The sequence below is a fragment of the Harpegnathos saltator genome, unplaced genomic scaffold (assembly GCF_003227715.2).
Source record: "Harpegnathos saltator strain DR-91 unplaced genomic scaffold, Hsal_v8.6 scaffold240, whole genome shotgun sequence".
Lineage (NCBI taxonomy): Eukaryota > Metazoa > Arthropoda > Insecta > Hymenoptera > Formicidae > Harpegnathos > Harpegnathos saltator.
The window spans coordinates 187688-205964 of NW_020230029.1; the positions used below are offsets into that span (position 1 = coordinate 187688).

The 18277-nt window shown below is 44.9% G+C and overlaps 2 protein-coding genes across 2 annotated transcripts in view; both read left to right on the forward strand.

Moving 5' to 3' along the window:
* The first annotated feature begins 6243 nt into the window (after window positions 1-6243).
* LOC112588538 (uncharacterized) lies at window positions 6244-7674 on the forward strand. The gene is made up of 2 exons (XM_025298847.1): window positions 6244-6460; window positions 6706-7674. The coding sequence occupies exon 2, from the start codon at window positions 6718-6720 to the stop codon at window positions 7099-7101; it is 384 nt and encodes a 127-aa protein (XP_025154632.1). The 5' UTR covers window positions 6244-6460; window positions 6706-6717; the 3' UTR covers window positions 7102-7674.
* Window positions 7675-8873: 1199 nt separating this feature from the next.
* The window catches only part of LOC105189982 (uncharacterized), a 100170-nt gene continuing 90766 nt past the window's right edge, over window positions 8874-18277 (forward strand). The window contains exons 1-3 of the mRNA XM_011152441.3: window positions 8874-9246; window positions 12739-12836; window positions 12925-14520. Coding sequence (XP_011150743.1) covers window positions 14463-14520 — 58 coding nt within the window. The 5' untranslated portion in view covers window positions 8874-9246; window positions 12739-12836; window positions 12925-14462. The remainder of the gene's footprint in view (window positions 9247-12738; window positions 12837-12924; window positions 14521-18277) is intronic.

An 18277-nucleotide genomic window follows, 5' to 3' on the forward strand; every position in this document is an offset into this window, starting at 1 on the left:
CAGAATCCTAAAATCCTTTTGATTCTAAAAGAGATCGAGCTAATTAATGTATCGAATTTGCCAAGTTCGATTTAGGATCGAATCGAGTGCTTTATTCTCCTTCCATTTATAATTTAAATGAGAAAGATAGAAAGCACACGTATCTCAACACGTATCTCGGAATCGGCATATTCAATAGGCTATATTTTTACTATTTATCCTTGAGATATCTTTCAGAAGATTGTGCTGTCTGGGTTCTTGTACTATTTGAGCCTAGCGGACACTTACGAGACATTTATATTTTATCACAGTAGTTAACATTCCAAAATTACTTCTAATATTGTATTATAATTAATGAAGTCAAATGTACACACAAAATTCTCCTTTGAAACGTTTACAACAAGACAAGTAAATATCCTGAAAACATCCCAGGACATCTCGAACGGGGTCATTCAGGGTCATCCTGAGGACGTCTAGGAGACTCGATTTTTCTGCCGGTGGATTCACCCGCCATAATCGCGGACACCGTTTCCGACGTTTCTCTGCAATTCGCAGGATGATACTCTTTTTCCGCCGGCCTGCGGAGCAAGAAGTGCGGGTCGCACGCGGGAATAACATCGATCGGGATCCGGCGTGCACGCAATTGCCGGGCGCATCCCCGCGGTGCTTCGGGCACGCGCATCCTGCTCGAAAGTTCGTAAACGATGCATAAAAAATTACAATTCCCCGCGGCCCGCTCGCGGAAGTCGGCATGGTCCGGCCAGCCGAGCAGCGTTCATAGGTTTTGCCCGAGTTAGGTCCGTTTTGATGCTTTCTACTTTCCGCGCACGCACGTGCGCGCTCGCATGTATTCATTCAGGCGTGTAAGTTAATCAGATGTATTTCAATGGGCACTCGGACGGCAATGACCCAGGCGCTTGAATGCAAATGTCAATGTCTCTCTAACGGCCGCGTGTGCGTATCGTGTGTATTCGACGTTAGCACGCGAGTAACGTTCGTCTCTTCGCGTCGCGACGGAACCGTTTCTGATCCCAATCTCGGGGATCCCATCTGCGTGAACGGCGCTTTTCCGTGAGGCGTGGAGAAAACTGCTCTGCAAGCGCTGTGAAAGAATCTCCGCAAAAAGTGCCCGTTTTTCAGTCCCCGATTTTTAAATTAAATTTCATGCGAAATGATAGCTCATGATAAGACATTAATCACAAAAAAAGTTTTACATTGAGCATACGATTGATTTCAGAGATATATAGAGGGTCAAAGTGGTCACTACCTACTAAGGAAGTTTGACACTAGTAACGTTTTATCGCATGAATTTTTGCGAAATTCAGTATCTACGGGTTCTTCGAGTTGCTTATTACGAATTCGATGTCAGATTTAAGAAATTCAAGATAGCGGATGTAATATAGCGGACACAAATAGTGAAACAATTATTTATTTTTATTAGAACTGTTATGTTGTGGTTTTTATTCGGCTAGCTGATTGCGAATTTTCTATCAGATTTATATTTACCTTCAGTGTAGGCAAGATGAAAAAGTTATCCAGCCAATGAAGGCAAGATAAGCTTCTAAATATAACAAATAAAACTATCACATTATCCTTTATGCGTCATGTAACGTATCAATTTGAGTTTGATATTTTTTTATGAAAAAACAATAAAAAAATATACTTTTTCCACTCAAAAAGTATCGTTGAAAAAATTACTTTCGAAAACCTAATAGAAAATTCGCAATCAGCTAGCCAAAATACCACAACATAACAGTTCCAATAAAAGTAAATGATTGTTTCACTATGTGTGTCCGCCATGTTGCACCTGACATCTTGAATTTTTAAAATCTGACATCAGATTCATAATCAGCAACTCTCAAAGAACCCATAGATACCGAATTTTGCAAAAATTCGTGCGATAAAGCGTTATTAGTGTCATACTTTCTTAGTAGATAGTGACCACTTTGACCCTCTACATCTTTGAAACCAATCGTACGCTTAACGTAAAACTTTTCTGTAATTAATGTCTCATCATGAGCTATCTTCTGGCATAAAATTCGATTCCATAATCGAGGGCCGAAAAACGGGCAAAAAATCGACCCTTTTTGCGGAAGTTCTTTGTGAACCTGATCGGCGCGTGCTTTTGGGTTCAGCCAAATTTAAGAGCGCACGTCAATTAGATTCAGGAATTTTATACGGCACAGCTGTGAAGTAGAAGTTTCTCCTGCTGAATGCAATCATTACTTTCATACTCGTCGAGGTTGTATGTCGTGTTCGGATTTTTCAGTCTGGAGTTGGATCGGAATTTTTGGACTGAGATTGGAGATACGATATCGCGTGCGGTACAAGCGGGACATTCAAATTCGAATATCCCGCGCGGGTCTAATCGCTTATCGATCATTTTGCAGCGAGCTTGCTGCGTTTGCACGCTCGTCTCGGCGCCAGTTGCTTGAGAGTAAAATCAGAATGGAAAGTTGAATACAATTAATTCCAGGTATGCAACTCTGATGCCAACGCGAGTGAAACCTTGACCCTCGGGAAAGGCAATCGATGCAATCGTGAGATCGCAATCGTCTCTGAATGAACACGGCGAGCATTTGAAGCGGCGCGATCGTGAGATTCGCGAAAGGAGGAGAGACGCGGTCAAGAGAGCGGCCGGGGAGGAATTTCGATCAGTTTCTTTCGACGTGCTCGCCGTCGCTTACCGACACCTCCTCTGCTTCTAGTCGTTAACAAAAAGTCACATCCTAATTAATTACTAATAATTATTAATATTAATAATATTAATAATTATTATGATGTAATTTGAATATTTTATACCATAACCTTGTCAGAGTAATCAATATTTTAAAGTGAGAACTGAATGATCGCATTTGTTGTTTGATCGATTATAAACTCAAATTTACGTAATGTTTATTATTTAGGATGTTATTTATAAAAATGTGGCAACATAGTATAACAGGTCGGCGAAAAAATGTGGCCTCTCATTAAAACTGATGCAAAAAATTGATTTTGTTTAAAATAATGTAAAGTATTTAGTTACGAAATTATACATTTATTCAAATTAAACTCTTAAAAGGGAAATAATAATGAATATAACTGCGAATTTTTAATGTGGATATTGACTTACTTGTTAGGAAATACAATCTGCCAGAAAGACAGCGGTGTAATACAAACATGAATGCAACAGTGAACATCAGATTAAAATCGACTTGTCGCATAATTATTTTGGTAAAAAAACCTCGAGAAAGGGACAATATTTATCAGCGTTCTTATGGGGCCACATTAGCAAAATGTCACGTTATTTCATTTAACTTTGCACAACTTGAAAGATGCACAGCTGAATAAAATGTCAAGTAATAAACAAAATACTCAAGTGTACATATATTCGTGTGATAATACGCTCAAGTTTAAAGATAATAAAGAGGCAACATGTCTAATTAAATAAAGAGGCAACATGTCTAATTAAATGTTAAAATTACCGTGAAAAACACTTCGAAATGCTCGAAAGTAAAAATGCGTTATAAAAAGTGCTAGCTATTGTGTATCGACATATTAGCGTGACTGCGCTAACGGCGAACTATTAAACAAATGATTCCATACATAATAACCAGAATTCGCTGCTTAATAACGGAGATATTGAGAGTGGCCATAATACCTACAAAAGCCATGTAATATCATCTTCTCTTCTACATTGTTAATACTTTTAATGATTAATAATAATTACTAATATTTGTTGTTAATATTAATACTAATTACTAATATTTATTATTAATATTAATAATGCTAATAATATTGATAATTATTATAATGCAGTTTAAATATTACATTTTTAACACTTTTAATAATTAATAATAATTATTCATATTTATTATTAATATTAATAATGTTAATAATATTGATAAGTATTATAATGTAATTTGAATATTACATTTTTATTACTATTGTAATGTAATTTAAAAATTACATTTCTAACACTTTTAATGATTAATAATATTTATTATTAATATTAATAATGTTAATAATATTGATAATTATTATAATGTAATTTGAATATTACATTTTTACTATTATTATTATTATAATGTAATTAAAAAATTACATTATCCAATTACATTCACATTGCGTCATTGACGGTTTACTCGGTGACGCTATTTGGCATAATATTCGCGTGTTGCACGATGCATTGTGTCTGGTCAAAATGTCTGTGCGACAAAAGTGTCATATCGCTAAATAGATATTCGTTGTGTCCGAAATGCAGCATGCTTACGTGAGCATTTGCCGGCTAAGAAGAAATCAGTAATGTCTCATTCATCGATCACATGAGTTCACTACCTGATCGTCAACCGTATCGATAATACACATTCGACGAACCTGAAGAGAACCGCGTATCGACGAACGGTAAGGAAGCGTTCATGAAGCACGAAGCAGTAAAGCACTCAATCTTACGACAGATCGCTTGTCAGACGTATCCCGATTGAGCAGGTTGCACGACAAATGAGTGGCAAAGAGAGGTTAGTAATAATCGTGAAAGCATACTTGAATCGACAGCGCGAACGTCATGAACTAAGATCATCCCGAATATGTTCCTACGTTTCCCAGGACACCTGGACACACGGATGACTTGTAGTCTATTCTCTTTAGCTGCACTGTTGAACTAATGTAATAAGTTAGAGTGAGAAAAAAATACAGTTGTCTCATTCTAACTTATTGCACCGGTTCAGCAGTGCAGCTAAAAAGAATACATTGGTACGTTAGATCGATCGTCAAACGTTTGCAGAAGTGCATCGACAGAATCTACGTTTGGACGATACTTTGTTTCCTTCTATATGCCAGCCTTGACATGCGCTTTTGTACCGTTACACTCGTTAATGTAAAACGTTGCCGAAGATTCGATATGTGTGTGTGTGAGTCAACGGGAAGACGATCGCGAGACGGCTCGAGAGACGAAAATCGCCGGACCGGTCGGGCGACTCTCGTCTATATTGACGTTCATGCGACTGCGAGGAGTCGCAACCTTCGTCCTGCCGAAAGGACGAGCCTTGACGATAAGCATCTCTGTCGCATGGGCCACGTACCTTTGCATTACTTTCGGGGGAGAGAAGCGTTCCTCTGTTGTCCGCATACCAGATATTCTCCTCCTCCCGCTGGGCAGTGGCTGCTTCACGGGGAAAAGCGGCGCTCTCACTTTGATATCTGCGACTAATCACACCACACGCTTCGCGATCGCGATTTTCTCTATCACTCGCTCCTCCGCACGCCGATTTTTCCGGGATGATTCGAGGTGCCGAGCGGGACGCGCGCGCTTTCCGTCATTTTGGCGACCATTTCTCAACTGCCACGGCGCTTTGAAATGCGCGTCGCTGATTGGTCGGTGCTCGTCGAAAGTTCGTTTGCACTTGCATGCATAATTCGGCAAATTTCAGAATTGCGAGATCAGGGTAGAGTGCCTCTCCCTTTTGCGCTTTTTCTTTCCATCTTGAACCGAGGTAATAAAATAATGTTATTTGTTGAATCATGTGTTGAATCTCGAGACACGATTATTAAGAAAAACATATATATATATATATATATATATATATCGTAGTTGCAGCACGAAGAATGCGCACTTCGTCTTCGAGGTGCAGGAGAAAAGTTTGGATAAAGGAACGGACATGCAAATTGCGCCACTTTGAAACAAGCGAACGCGTCGAGGGAACGGCGGAATTGCTTGCGAGCTGCAAAAGTAGATTGGGGTCGGCCATTATTTTCGATGTCAGGTAAGCAGCTTTTCTAACGAATTTCTCGAAGGAAAATCCCGGGACAATCGTCCGCCCGGTCGTGCGTATTCTTCGTGTTCGTTCGCACGAGACGAACGCGCGTCGTTCTCAGGGTCGGCGCATGCGAGAAATCGATCACAATCGAGTGAATTTTAGATTGTTCGCAGTCGGGGAATAAAGAGGTTAATTATTGCGCGCGGAACTTTTTCATGCGTGCGGCATGGAACGGAGAAACCGGCAAGATGAATGATTCAAAGATACTCGCGTCGATGCAGCTAGCCACCAAGTACGAAATGTCTTTTCTGTTCCTTTAATCACTTTAACGTCAAAATATGTCCGATTACACCTCGATTGCGCGGGCGGAAGATGAGATATTAGAGATTTATAAGGATCATGCGGAAACGGATACTCGAGCCTGCGCGGCCGTTTCGTTCGCTTCGCGGTTCGGCCCTGATGACTCCACGAACGTGACGCGTCCTTCGCTTCCGAGGTTTTCTGACTTTTTTTCCTTTCCCATAGATAACTATCGGCGACGGGACTTTGAAACGTTGACATGTGAAATCGGGCACGAGTGGAGATGAAGCACGCCTCGCGCTTGTCGCGGCGATGACGGACGTGTTACAGGCGTTGCGCGATTTACAGCCCTCTTCTTCTCCGGGTAGGGGCGTGTTCCCTCGGCGCGTATAAGACACGCTAAACGAAGACCTGTCGTCGTTAGACCGCAGACTGTCGAGCCGCGAGTAAGTATAAGTCCTGGAAAGTATATATAGGTCCTTAGATTCGAGATTCCTATAATTGCACCGGGCGCAAGCCGATCGCGTCTATCGCTCATTCAAGCGAAACATTCAAGCGTTGATTCGTCATGACGTCAAGTATTAGCAATATCGTTGAATCGAATATCGTTGACTGGTCTCAAGTAGAGTGTCGTTTGGTGTCGGAAAGTAGCCTGCGTTGAAAAATCATATCAATCGTGCGCCATTTCCAGGTGCGCCTCATTATGCGCGGGAGCTCACTGTGTCTTCTGCTGCTGTCCATCTTCCTGGTGAAGGCTTACGTAAAGTCCTGCAAGTACTGGTGCAAGGCGGGCCATCGATATTACTGTTGTCCGAGCGGCAAGAGTGAATCCTGGTCGGAGCACGGCTGGCACTCGCTGCTGTACCCTTGGTTCTGGCTCGGCGTCGACGACTCGCACGAGCTACCTTGGCATGAGATCGTAAAGAAGCCGAAGAAGAATTGTCCGCCCTTGCGGGCCCACTGTCCCAGGACCTACGACTGGTACAAGCCGCCCGATCTCTGCGACAGCGATGACCACTGCAACGACTGGGAAAAATGCTGCTACGACGTTTGCTTGGAGCATAAGACCTGCAAAGACGCGGAGTAGAGTTCCCACGTGACTCGTCGGCGGCTGCGACCAAGTTGTTGATCCCTCCAAGGCAGCCTCCGGTAATGAAGCCGTTATAAAAATCCCGTCTTTCTTCGATACCATCGATATCGTTAGACGTTAATGTAATGATACCGCGTCACGTAATTGTACCATTGTCTCGGAATCCTTGCGCATCTTAACTTGCATTTTATCTTTGGGAATATAAATATGTAAACTGTGGGATCTCTTTACCATTGAGCGGCTCCGAGTGCCATTAATTCATGGGCGCAAGCAGCTTCATACGACCGCAGTTGAAGCAACTTCAGTTTGATTCAGTTGGAATTAATAATGAAATTTCTAACACCGCAGCGTCAAACTTTTTATCATCTGAGGCTGTTGTGTTGTACTTTTTCTTGCGCCTCCGCCGTTGATTCCTCCTTCTCGCACAGCGCATCGAAATAAATTGAAACTAGTAGTCCGCCAATTCACTCGATACTCCATCTGCTTCCGCTCGACATTACTTGCCTGTTTCATTTTTCTTTCAACTGCTCCAATGGATTGTGTCGGCGAGTGTGACTCATAAATTCACAAAAACGCGACGTGGGCCGAAAGCGATATATGTATGAGCATGTATGAGAAAAGTACAACGTGCCAAACTTAAGTGTCAATGACACGCACGGATGAGAAGCAGATTGTTTCCTTGTTCGATTGTAACTCTTATCTTTCGACACTCGACAGAGGCGGGGGAGACGTGAGGCAACGAAGAGACACGAACAGAGGCTTCTCTTCTCTCTGCTCTCGATGTCAAAATTGTATTAAAATTAGACACTTGAAAAATAAAGCCGAGTTGCCGGCAGAGGTGGACGGCAAAGACGCGTTCGGCCGTTTGTTGATATCCGTGGGACTCTCAGCAATTGAAGCTGCTTGCGCCGCGAATTAATACGCTTCGTGCCTGCTCGTAACTTTTCAATTACGGACCGGACACGATGAGTTCCTTAATTAGTGGATAAGTCAGCGGCGCATACTTGGCGACGATATGGCCGCGGTGAAGTATAATTGGCGTATCGGGTTGCGCCTGGCGGCTGCCCGAAAAAAACTCACGGAGGGAGAGGGCCCCTCGACACGTCCTTTCCCATCCGCGAATTGGATGATCCGCGTTTTTAATTCGTACCCGGCCCGCAGACGCAAGGACGTCGCGTCGTATCGTCGCAAAAAAGGCCTCGGGTTCCGCGCGCCGTCCATGAGTCACTGTGGGGTTTTATTTCGAGACAATTCGGCAAGCGTGGAACCCCTGATCTACATTAGAAAGGGACGCGTAGTCTAAACAGCTATTTTTTTCTTTTTTTTTTCAAAGACGGGCAATAACATAATGACTACGCGATTCTCTCTTCAGACGCGGCAGGAAAGTTTTCAGCTTCTTTAGACGTTAAATCTCGGTTCTTCGTATCGTCCTTCGTGTCATCCTTCTCAAAGAGCATCGTTAAGAACAATTATTATATAAGCTTGGGTGGAGGAGAGCAAGTTTCTCAGACACAATCTCGAGTTTTCTGAAGGCGCGTTTTGACGAGAGGCTGTTACATATGCCTGCAAAACAATATCCGCGCAAACATGTAGAAAATTAGGGTGCGCAAGAAAGCGCTCGCGCGTCCGTCCCCTCCTTCTTTTGTATACAAGTCCCGAGCGAAAATTCCGAGCGCAACCTCATCCGGATAATGTTTCTTTTATGGGTTACAGGCACAAACACGCAGCGGCAACGGGCGCATGGGTCTGCTTCGGCAATAATGAGAAAACGTGGCCAGGTGGGAGCCGCAGGCCTCTGAATTAGGCCCCGTCCCGCCCACGTCCACTTTTAACCCTCGTGAGCGCCGAGGGAGACCCACGGCTGCGGCGCGGCACGCGTATAATTGGGCACAAACTCGTCCGATCTGATTATTTCAATCTTGCGGGCTTAATAGAGCCCGAAGGGCGCCAAAACAATTTAGATAAGAGCCGTGGAGTGCGCGTAACAGATGCCATGCGCCGCGACTCGCGCGACCTTCGAGGAGACCGCGAGACTGTTTACACTGCTCTGGCCTTTGTAATTAAGCGACTGTTCGATGACACACGCCGAAAAGCACAAGAGGCGACTCAACAACAGTAATCTCTCAACATCCTCGTTCTCAGGTAAGGATAAATTCGTTTTATAAATTGGAGGGTTTCGCGTAATATTTCGGCTTTTGTGAATCCCCCTCTCCTTATCGCACTGTTAGAATTGCACGAGTATTTTATTTTATTTTATAAGCGCGAGCGTCGCATTGTGTGTTCCGGTGATTTAGCGTAAACGTTGCGTGAAATATGATACAACAAGTTAGGCGCTTGGGCGAAAATGTCAAAAAGCTTCGTAGCTCGGGCAGCTAATTGGGTTCATCGAGCGAAACGATTATCGCGGTTCGCGAACTCTCAAGTCCTCGTCCAAGAGGCACCGAGAGGCGACAATTACCACGCCGATAAGATTTAGATTTCCGAGTTGCTAGCGTAGGAAGCGGGGGGGGGAGGGGCTTCCTCGGCAAACACTTGCTCTTTCATCCCGGTCGGTAGCCGGTCGACCGGAGACGAAGGACGTTTAATGCGCGACGGGAAAGTGAGTGAGCGGGGGAATGAGAGAAGGGAGAAGAGGAGGATGATGAAGAAGAAAAAGAAGAAGAAGAAGAAGAAGAGAGCGAGAGAGGAAGAACGGAAGAAAAAGGGAAGAACGAAATGAGAAGAAATAAGTAGCAGGTGCTCGCGGTAGGTACGGCATGCCACCGCCGTATCTCCATCGACTAATACTCGCCGCGTGTTCTCGTTCCTCACGAAACATCCCTTTTTCAGAGCCCCTCGCCACAACGATGACGTTTGAGCAATTTCTCCGTTGCCGTGGGCTGTTTGTGCTTGCAGCGCCAAAAAACGAGACAGAAGACGTACCACCGCGAACTCGCCACGTAAGACCTTGGATAACCATTGAAGTCTAATTTAGGGACTATTTAGGCACACATCGTCGCAATTAACCGAAGACGTTTGACGCTTCCCATTACCCGTGCTATTGAGAGACAACGGAGGACAGTGTTTCCTATTCGGTTTAGTCACGGCGACGGCGACGCATCGGGACAAGGATCGCAATTAGCGGATGCCGCTTAAAGCCAGCCGTGTAATTAAGCCGACGAGAGCTGCGACGCAATGAAATGTGACACCGTGGCGGATTATTTCAATCTTTTTCCCAGCATCAGAACTCGTACTACATTCTTTGATATATTCTCATTATTTCTTTTTCGTTAATTTCAAGACACTCGCATTTATCTTTTACATCGCCTCGATCGGCTAAAATTTACGAAATGTACAAGAATGCGCAAACTTGCAAGTGACACCGATTTCGCGGGCATCATTGCGGTCTTTGAACAGAAATAAGTCACTATTGATGTAAAATTTTCTAGAGGGATACGTATAAACTATAAATTGTACAAGTCTGAACCCGAACGCGAGACTCAATACGAGGACTTCCTCCCTCACAATGAGGGCGAAGGGCCTGATCGGGGACTGACGAATTGTGTTGTGTTGATCAACCACGAAGAATAACATTCCATGGGGACTGTGCGTTCAACATTCAACAGTGTAGTCGCCCTTTTAGTAGTCGACAAGCCGAGACAAGAACCAACGTCTCTTTAACAAACCTGTAACCTGCTGACGCGGCCATTATACGAGTTTCCAGTCTCCTGCCCTTTTTTTTTAACGAATTCGATGTCTCGCACAAAACGTAACCCCTGGTATCGTCGTGTTTCATTGGCCGACTACTCAGACACAGAGAAAATCTTGCTCCACCTTGAAGAGAGCTGTTGCGACGCAGCTGCGGTTGTTGCCAAGTGCAACACAGTGAGAAACACGGACTTTCGTTTCACGAAAGGGAGCATCGATCTTCGTAATTGCGCTCCGAGCCGCTGGACTATCTCTCGTATGCGTTTTCTACTTATCATAAATACCTGAAGAACCTGCTCTCCCCGTCTCTTTCTCTCTCTCTCTCTCTCTCTCTCTCTCTCTCTCTCTCTGCGACGATTATCGGATTTGAATTTCAATCCCGGTAAGCGCGGCACACGCGATTCCCCGTCGAATACTAACAAGCTACGCATGCTTCTCCTCCAAAGCTCCTCCGTGAGATATTCGAGAGGTCTATTTCGGCAAGAGACGCTGATTTACGGCCGATAGACTGTTCAGCGCCGAGATAGCATCTCGCTGCGCCTAAGATGAACTTGTTACCGACACGAAGGAAATATAATGCCCGGCCGTGGAGCTACCTCGGAGCCGGCGATGAGTATCCCTATCGATGCTGATCGTAATGCATGATTTTCTACGGAGCTATAAAATAGCAGCCGCATTATTTATGCGTCAAGCGTTAAGATCTGCCGGAGGCAAGACGGCGACATTTGTTTCCCGTCGCTACGCGCGCAGGATCGCTAAGGGTTCGACAGTATTCAGTGGGTCGTGGGAGGATCCTTTTTACGGATTCCGGATCCCGTTGTTCATTCACGGCGCATTGAAGGGGTTGAGGGGACGAGAATGGAAGCGCACGCAGGATCGGAATGGGAATGGAATCTGAATCCCCCCCTGTACGCGCGCGTCCGGTCCGTTCATTCACCGATCCGTTCATTCATTCTTCGCGTTGTGCGTCCAACTTTGTTACGTCTGAACGCGAACTCGGCAGATTCAGTCTGCCGTTCGAGATACTACGGAAACCCCCGAGAATCTCTTTCAAGAACGTTAACGCTAGAATTACCAAACAGACAAGAGATGAACGGTTTCTATTAGGAGTGTGATTTGTTTTGTGCGTTTTGCAAGATGGATGGTGCTAATGTCAGTTTTGTCGAAGACATTCCAATCACAGCTATTGTTTCTTAATGTTCTAATATTAATCCATGATATTTAGTCATTTACTAATAATAGACGCAATAAAAATCGTGTTAGTAGCATCTTAAAAATGGAGCCTCCTAAATGTGCAGAAATTTGTTGAAAATCAGATCCGAAGAATCTTTTTATCGTCGTGAAATCCATCTTCTGTCAGAAACCTGGGAAAAAGTTGTAAAAAACGAAAGCAAATATTTTGATTGAAATATTCGTTCATTATCTTGTTAAATCAATTCTCATCTCAGAAAAAGACTCTCAAACTAAATTACACTCCTAATAATTTCTTACAAAAGTCACTCGCGCGTGTTTTTTTTTGGCGGACGTTGAATGAAATTGGAAAAAGGAAAACTTCTTTTCTCTTTTTTTTTTTTTTTCTCAAGAACCTGTCCTTCCAACCTCTCGTCGGTGGAAATGAGTTGCATCAGTCGCCGGTAATTCTAGCGCCGAAGAATCCGCTTTTTGTCGACAGTTGCGCGTATGAAAACATGAATATACATAAAACACTAAAGCATTCCATTTCCATTGATTAACGACGAGTTACGCAAAACGTACCGTTCATGTAACGAACTCTACCTTAAGCTATATCGACGGAGCGGGTTAATTGCAACGTGACGTTGGAATTAATTCGCAATTATGGTATCTGCCGCGTGCGTCACGCGCAAAACGAAACGAAACGTCTGCCAAACGAGCGAGCGAAACGCACGCGAAATTCGGAGCGACGCTGATTATTGGTTGCGGTTGCAGGTTGCGGAGTGCATTGTTAATCATCTCGTGATCATCCCGCAGACCTCTCCAACACGCCCGGCTCTTCACTCCTGGCAGACCTTGTGCGACCATAATAGGTATGCGCGATCGCTTTTAGAGAATATACTCCGACTTGCTTTTTTAATCGAGACAAAAAAACTAAATCTCAAATTGTCGTCCACGCAGGTCGATGGAGGATGCTTTACTTCGGCGTTAACCGACGTGCACTTCGCACAAGTATACGGTCGCTGTTCTATCGAGAGCCACGACGTGCATCGTCAGCTTGTATGCCTTCGCCCTGTAATCGCTCCGGGAGATCGACTCCGGCGTAATCGATGCGCCGACCTCACACGTGCTCGGAAGTCGCGGTTGAGGCGGGAGGGAGAAGCAGAGTGCAAAAAACGGAAGGAATATCGAGGAGCGCTCGGAAAGAGCGCCATTAGCATCCGAGAACGGCAAGGCAGCCGGAAGGCGCTTGGGTTCTCATAAGACGCGAGTCGTTTAATTTTCAATCGAGTAAAAAGCAGTATTGCTCAAGAGATGAGGGAAGAAGCTCAACCCGAAGTTCGCCCGAGACAAGCGCCAACTGTGGTAATCCAGTCAGCCTTTCGCTCCGAGTGTCATAATTTCTGGCAAGAGGCCTTCGTGACTTTACGCCGCCCCGACAACTGGAATATTAATCAGCTCGTTGGAAGCTCCACCAGTTCCACCAGTGGTGCTGGAAGCACCACGACTTGAGAGGAACCTCGAAAGCCTCGAAAAGTTGCCTTTGAACTTGAAGCAAGAATTTCCCGCCGCGAGCGAGTCGGCCTTCGTCGAGCGGCGAAGCAAAGGACCAAAGAGCCAAGTTCCAGGCCCGCTCTCTGGTCCAGCCGAGGAGAACAGGCGTCGAGCGACGCGCCGGCTCCGATTGAAACATAATTGACGCGCCGACCGCACACGCGCTTGTTCGGCGCCGCGGACGCGCGACTGAACGAGCGAGCGGGCGAATGAAGAACGGCGGCGACGGCGCGCGCGCGCGCGGACGGAAGAACAGCAACGGGAGGGGGATTAGCGGACGCGCACCTATGCCGACACGGAACTCGGAAGAGCGAGCGACGCTCTCTCGGTGGCATTCGCCTGCGAGCCGCAGCGCCGCGTGGTCGTACTCTCGCCACGACCGACAGACAGCACGTGCTAACCGGCATCCCGCGACTTCGGCGTTTTCATCCCCGTGCGAGGCACTGGCGGCGATTCGCACGCATTAGCTGAGGCCGTTGAGCCTCTTCTGTCTCGCGCGAGCTGACGACGAGGAGGAAGAGAAGTCAGCCAGGGGTGCTCCCGCTCGAGGGAGGCGATCCGTTACCGGGGAAGAGCGGTGTGACGCCGCGCGTCGTCGTCATCGTCGGCGGCTTGCGCGCCGAACGGTATCCTCGCTCGCGGCGTTCCTGCGTGAAGTTGGCGTGGAAAGTGCCCGGGCACGCTCCGTTTCGCCGCGCGAACAGGACGACCGGCGGAGAGGAAGGAGCGAGCAGGAAACGGAGCTGGCGCAAGCTCGCTCGCTCGCGCGCGCTGGCTTCCTCTGCGCGTTCCTCGCAGATTCGGATCTCCGCGGATTTGTATTGGCGCCCTCGTCGTCTGATCGCTGAGCGGTGCTGGCGGTGGCGCTTCTGGCAGGACTTACGGAGGGACAGTGAGAGTAGATAAGTGTGCTGTGACAGCTGAGACATCGCGCGCCGTGGAAGATGGAGTCGACGAGAATCCTGCTGCTCATCGCGCTTCTGGGGGCCGCCAGCTGTCAGAGTGAGTAAAACTCTTCTGTAATCTGCCACCCGTTGGCGTTTTAATCGGCCGTCACGTGCCGCTTCCGACTTTGTAATTCGCGTGTAAGCTCGCGCGCCGGCAAATCGGGGCCGATCGATGCCTCCAAGCCGGGGGGGCTTCCCCTCGCCGGCGAATTAGTCGATCTGAGGGTGATAAAGTGAGCGTGTTGCGCTCGCTCCGAGTCGTGAATGAAATGAATGAACCTTTATAAAGCGGCGCACGAGGTGCTGTTGTAACCAGGGTAACCGTGTATATTGCGCGAACTTTCCGTCGAGATAGACAGCTCGAGTCGCGGGGAGGTCTTTTTGCCTCTCGACTTTGCTCCCCAAACTGAAGGCTGAACTTGTCTCGACGTCTGATCGACTTGCGAATTGACACCACCATGCGAAATCGCTATCCTGAGTCGATAGTCGTCGGGAAAGCGTCAAGGTTATCTCGACTCGTCTCGTTGCGATGTTTTTCGTCCTTCTTTTCTGACATGCAGTCTCGCTCGTGTTTTGTCCTCGCCGCATACAATCGTGTCCATTAACAAGGACGATCGCGTCGAAAGGAAAGCAATTCTGCCTTGCGGCGAGCGAACGTCGACGCAGCCAGCATTTCGCCGAGCCTCCTGGCTGGAGGATTCCTGCGTACTTTCACGCTCCGAAAAATGTAGCGTAACGAGATTGGTATTCGACTAGCGGCGCGCCGCCGACATCTCCCGGCCGGCTGTCGCCCATCGATCGTTGCTAATTCACGGCAATTATCCCCGGGGAGCGCTGGATGCGCGCGGAAGCGCCGGATCATAATTTGCGCGGTAATGACACATTTTCGATCGTGTCGCACTTGAGCGAGCCTTTTGTGCACAGCGCGGGGGCCGATTCGCGCTCCGTCCGTCGCCCTCGCCTTTCGTCTCGCTTTCGAAATATCGCCCCCGTTCCTGCGTCATCGATCAAACATATTTTATTCGTCGGAACGAAATGCCCGCGGCGTGGCGTTTTCTCCGCGAGAGAGAGAGAGAGAGAGAGAGAGAGAGAGAGAGAAAATTCCCTCCGATTTCGTGTCCTTGCGCAAACGCGCGACACGATCGGCACGATCGCTCGGACACAAGCGTGCTGCACCGAGAGAAAAAAAATTCAAACAACAGATAGAGGACCACACTCAGGCGTATTGATAATGAAGAACGTATATGTTTACGTCAACGTGCCGACACATTTTTTCGCGAGTGAGGAAATACGTTTCTTCCCCAGTCCGCAAGCTTTCACTAAAAAAAAAGTAATTTCGGAATAAGCGGAATCATATCTAAATTTTAGAGGATTTTACTCTTCTATATGGTCTCAAAAGGATTCCTCTAAAAGGAAAATATTATAAACACATTAAAGTTAGAGGAATTATATATGTTATATGTATAATGCAAATCTTATTGATTTTAATATAAATTTCCTCTTACAAATTATTTAATCTTTTTTTTAAGAGAATTATTATTTATTCTTACTATATTTTATTCTTACTGGTTGTACATTCCTTTATAAGGAAAGAAGAGAAAATTATTATGAAACTGTTCGGAAAAAATTCCAGTTAAATTCTTTTACTTTCTGTTGAGAAAATAGAAAAAAACATAAATTTGCAATTTTAAGTACTCTAAGTGACATTTAATGTAGTATGATACGATAGTGGTATGAACGCGATATGATAAATGGATATACGTGTGTACTTACTCTGAAATATGGATCAGTATGTCTTTAAGTAAATTTCCTCCAAAAATTCTTGAACTTTATTCATGATGAAACAACTGAGAAAAACAATATAAACTGAATAACGATCTCTCTCCTTTTTTCTTTGCTCTAGACGTTCTCTATAAAATGTGGCGACGATCGTCATATGCACAGAGAGAGTGTCTTTGTAGATGGAAGAGTAAAAACGCCAAGCGTTCTTCTTGGTATAAGAGAAAAATTAATTGCTATGAGAGGAAAACCTCCTGAAATAAGAGGAAAACAGTTGGAATAATATCTAATAAATTTTAGATGAATAGTTCATTTTAATCGCTTTATCGAAAGAGAAATCCTTTTCCTGTAAAAGGCTTCACTTAGAATATGAGATTATCGAAAAAATCACTTTACAAATAGAATACCTTTTTTTGGGCGTTTATTTTGCTAAAGGGGGAGACTCAAAAAAACATATTAACACCTGGGAATAAATATTTTTTATTCTATTATTTCAAGATACTTTTTTATCTTTTAGATATTTTTCCTCTTTTGGTGTTAAAAGAATTGTGACGCGCGTCTCATCGGTCGAATATCTCGGTCAGTCGGATGCGACAGATTACGTTGCACAAGTTGAGTAAAATATAATTTTCGATTCGAAAATCGCGAACTCGCGACAATTTGTTTGTTTCGCTTGCTTCGACCGGCGTGAGGAGTTGACACTTGGAAGTCCTCGTGCTTCCTTTCTCTCTCTCTCTCTCTCTCTCTCTCTCTCTCTCTCTCTCTCTCTCTCTCTCTCTCTCTCTCTCTCTCTCTCTCTCTCTCTCTCTCTCTCTCTCTCTCTCTCTCTCTCTCTCTCTCTCTCTCTCTCTCTCTCTCTCTCTCTCTCTCTCTTTCTCTTTGCCTATCGAGCAAGGTGACACGAGATATAACAAATGCACTCGTGTGCCCCGAGACGGAAAAAGTTTCCGTACTTACGCAAACATGAGCTAACGGTACGGTAATTATCGCGTTTTCGAGCGAGCGCCTTTGCTCAGCAAGTTCTCCATTCGTCACACGTGCGCCGTTAAAAGCGGACTAAGCGCGAAGGATCAGACATCTCCGGAGTGGCTACGAAGTTACAAATGCAGATTGCAAGTCACGATTGGAATGTCACGGTGTGCACGTGCGTTGCACCTTACGCCGCACTGCATCGGCCGCGCATCTCGCGAGAATCCGCCGAGACCGTGTTTTCAGTGCGGACGCTGCGAGCGTGTGCCATTCAACAAGAACGAGCGCATCTCTCTCTTATCGGAGCGAGATCCTCACCCAAAAAAAAGTAATTTCAAAACAAGCATCTAAATTTTAGAGGATTTTATAACTTGGCCTCAAAAGGATTCTTCTAAGATTAAGAGGACAATATTTTAAGCACATTATTCTTAAAGTTAAAGATTTAGAAAAGTTAAAGTTAAGCGATTATATGTTATATGCATAATGCAAAGCTTATTGATTTTAATATAAATTTCCTCTTATACACAGATTATTTCATCTTTTCTTAAGAGGATTATTATTTACTCTTACTGTATTTTACTCTTGCTGGTTATACTAGTTAATTCGAAAGAATTATTATAATGTACAGCGAAAAGTAATTTGTATATAGATATACTTCTGGTTCCAATTCTACAATAAATAGCCACGAATGAAATTAGATTATCATAATAAACAAATTTCCAATCAGTTTTGTTATGGACTTTATAGCTGCAAAGATGTTCATTATAATCAATTGTATGAAACATAGTTAAAAGAAAGAATATACTATTCAACTTCTCGCAATAGATTATAAACTGTATTTGACCAAATGTGGGTAAATTATCTTCGTTATATGTCACAGCAAGATACTTTTTTTAAAATGCGTTCCAAATATGCTGTCCCATGAGCATATGATTATTTTTTCGTTCATGTCTGGAGGTAGAGCATGACTGAACAAAAGAAACCGACATTCAAATCAACATGTTCCTCTTCATATAAGAGGAAAATTAATTGATGAGTAAGAAGAAATCCTCTTGAAATAAGAG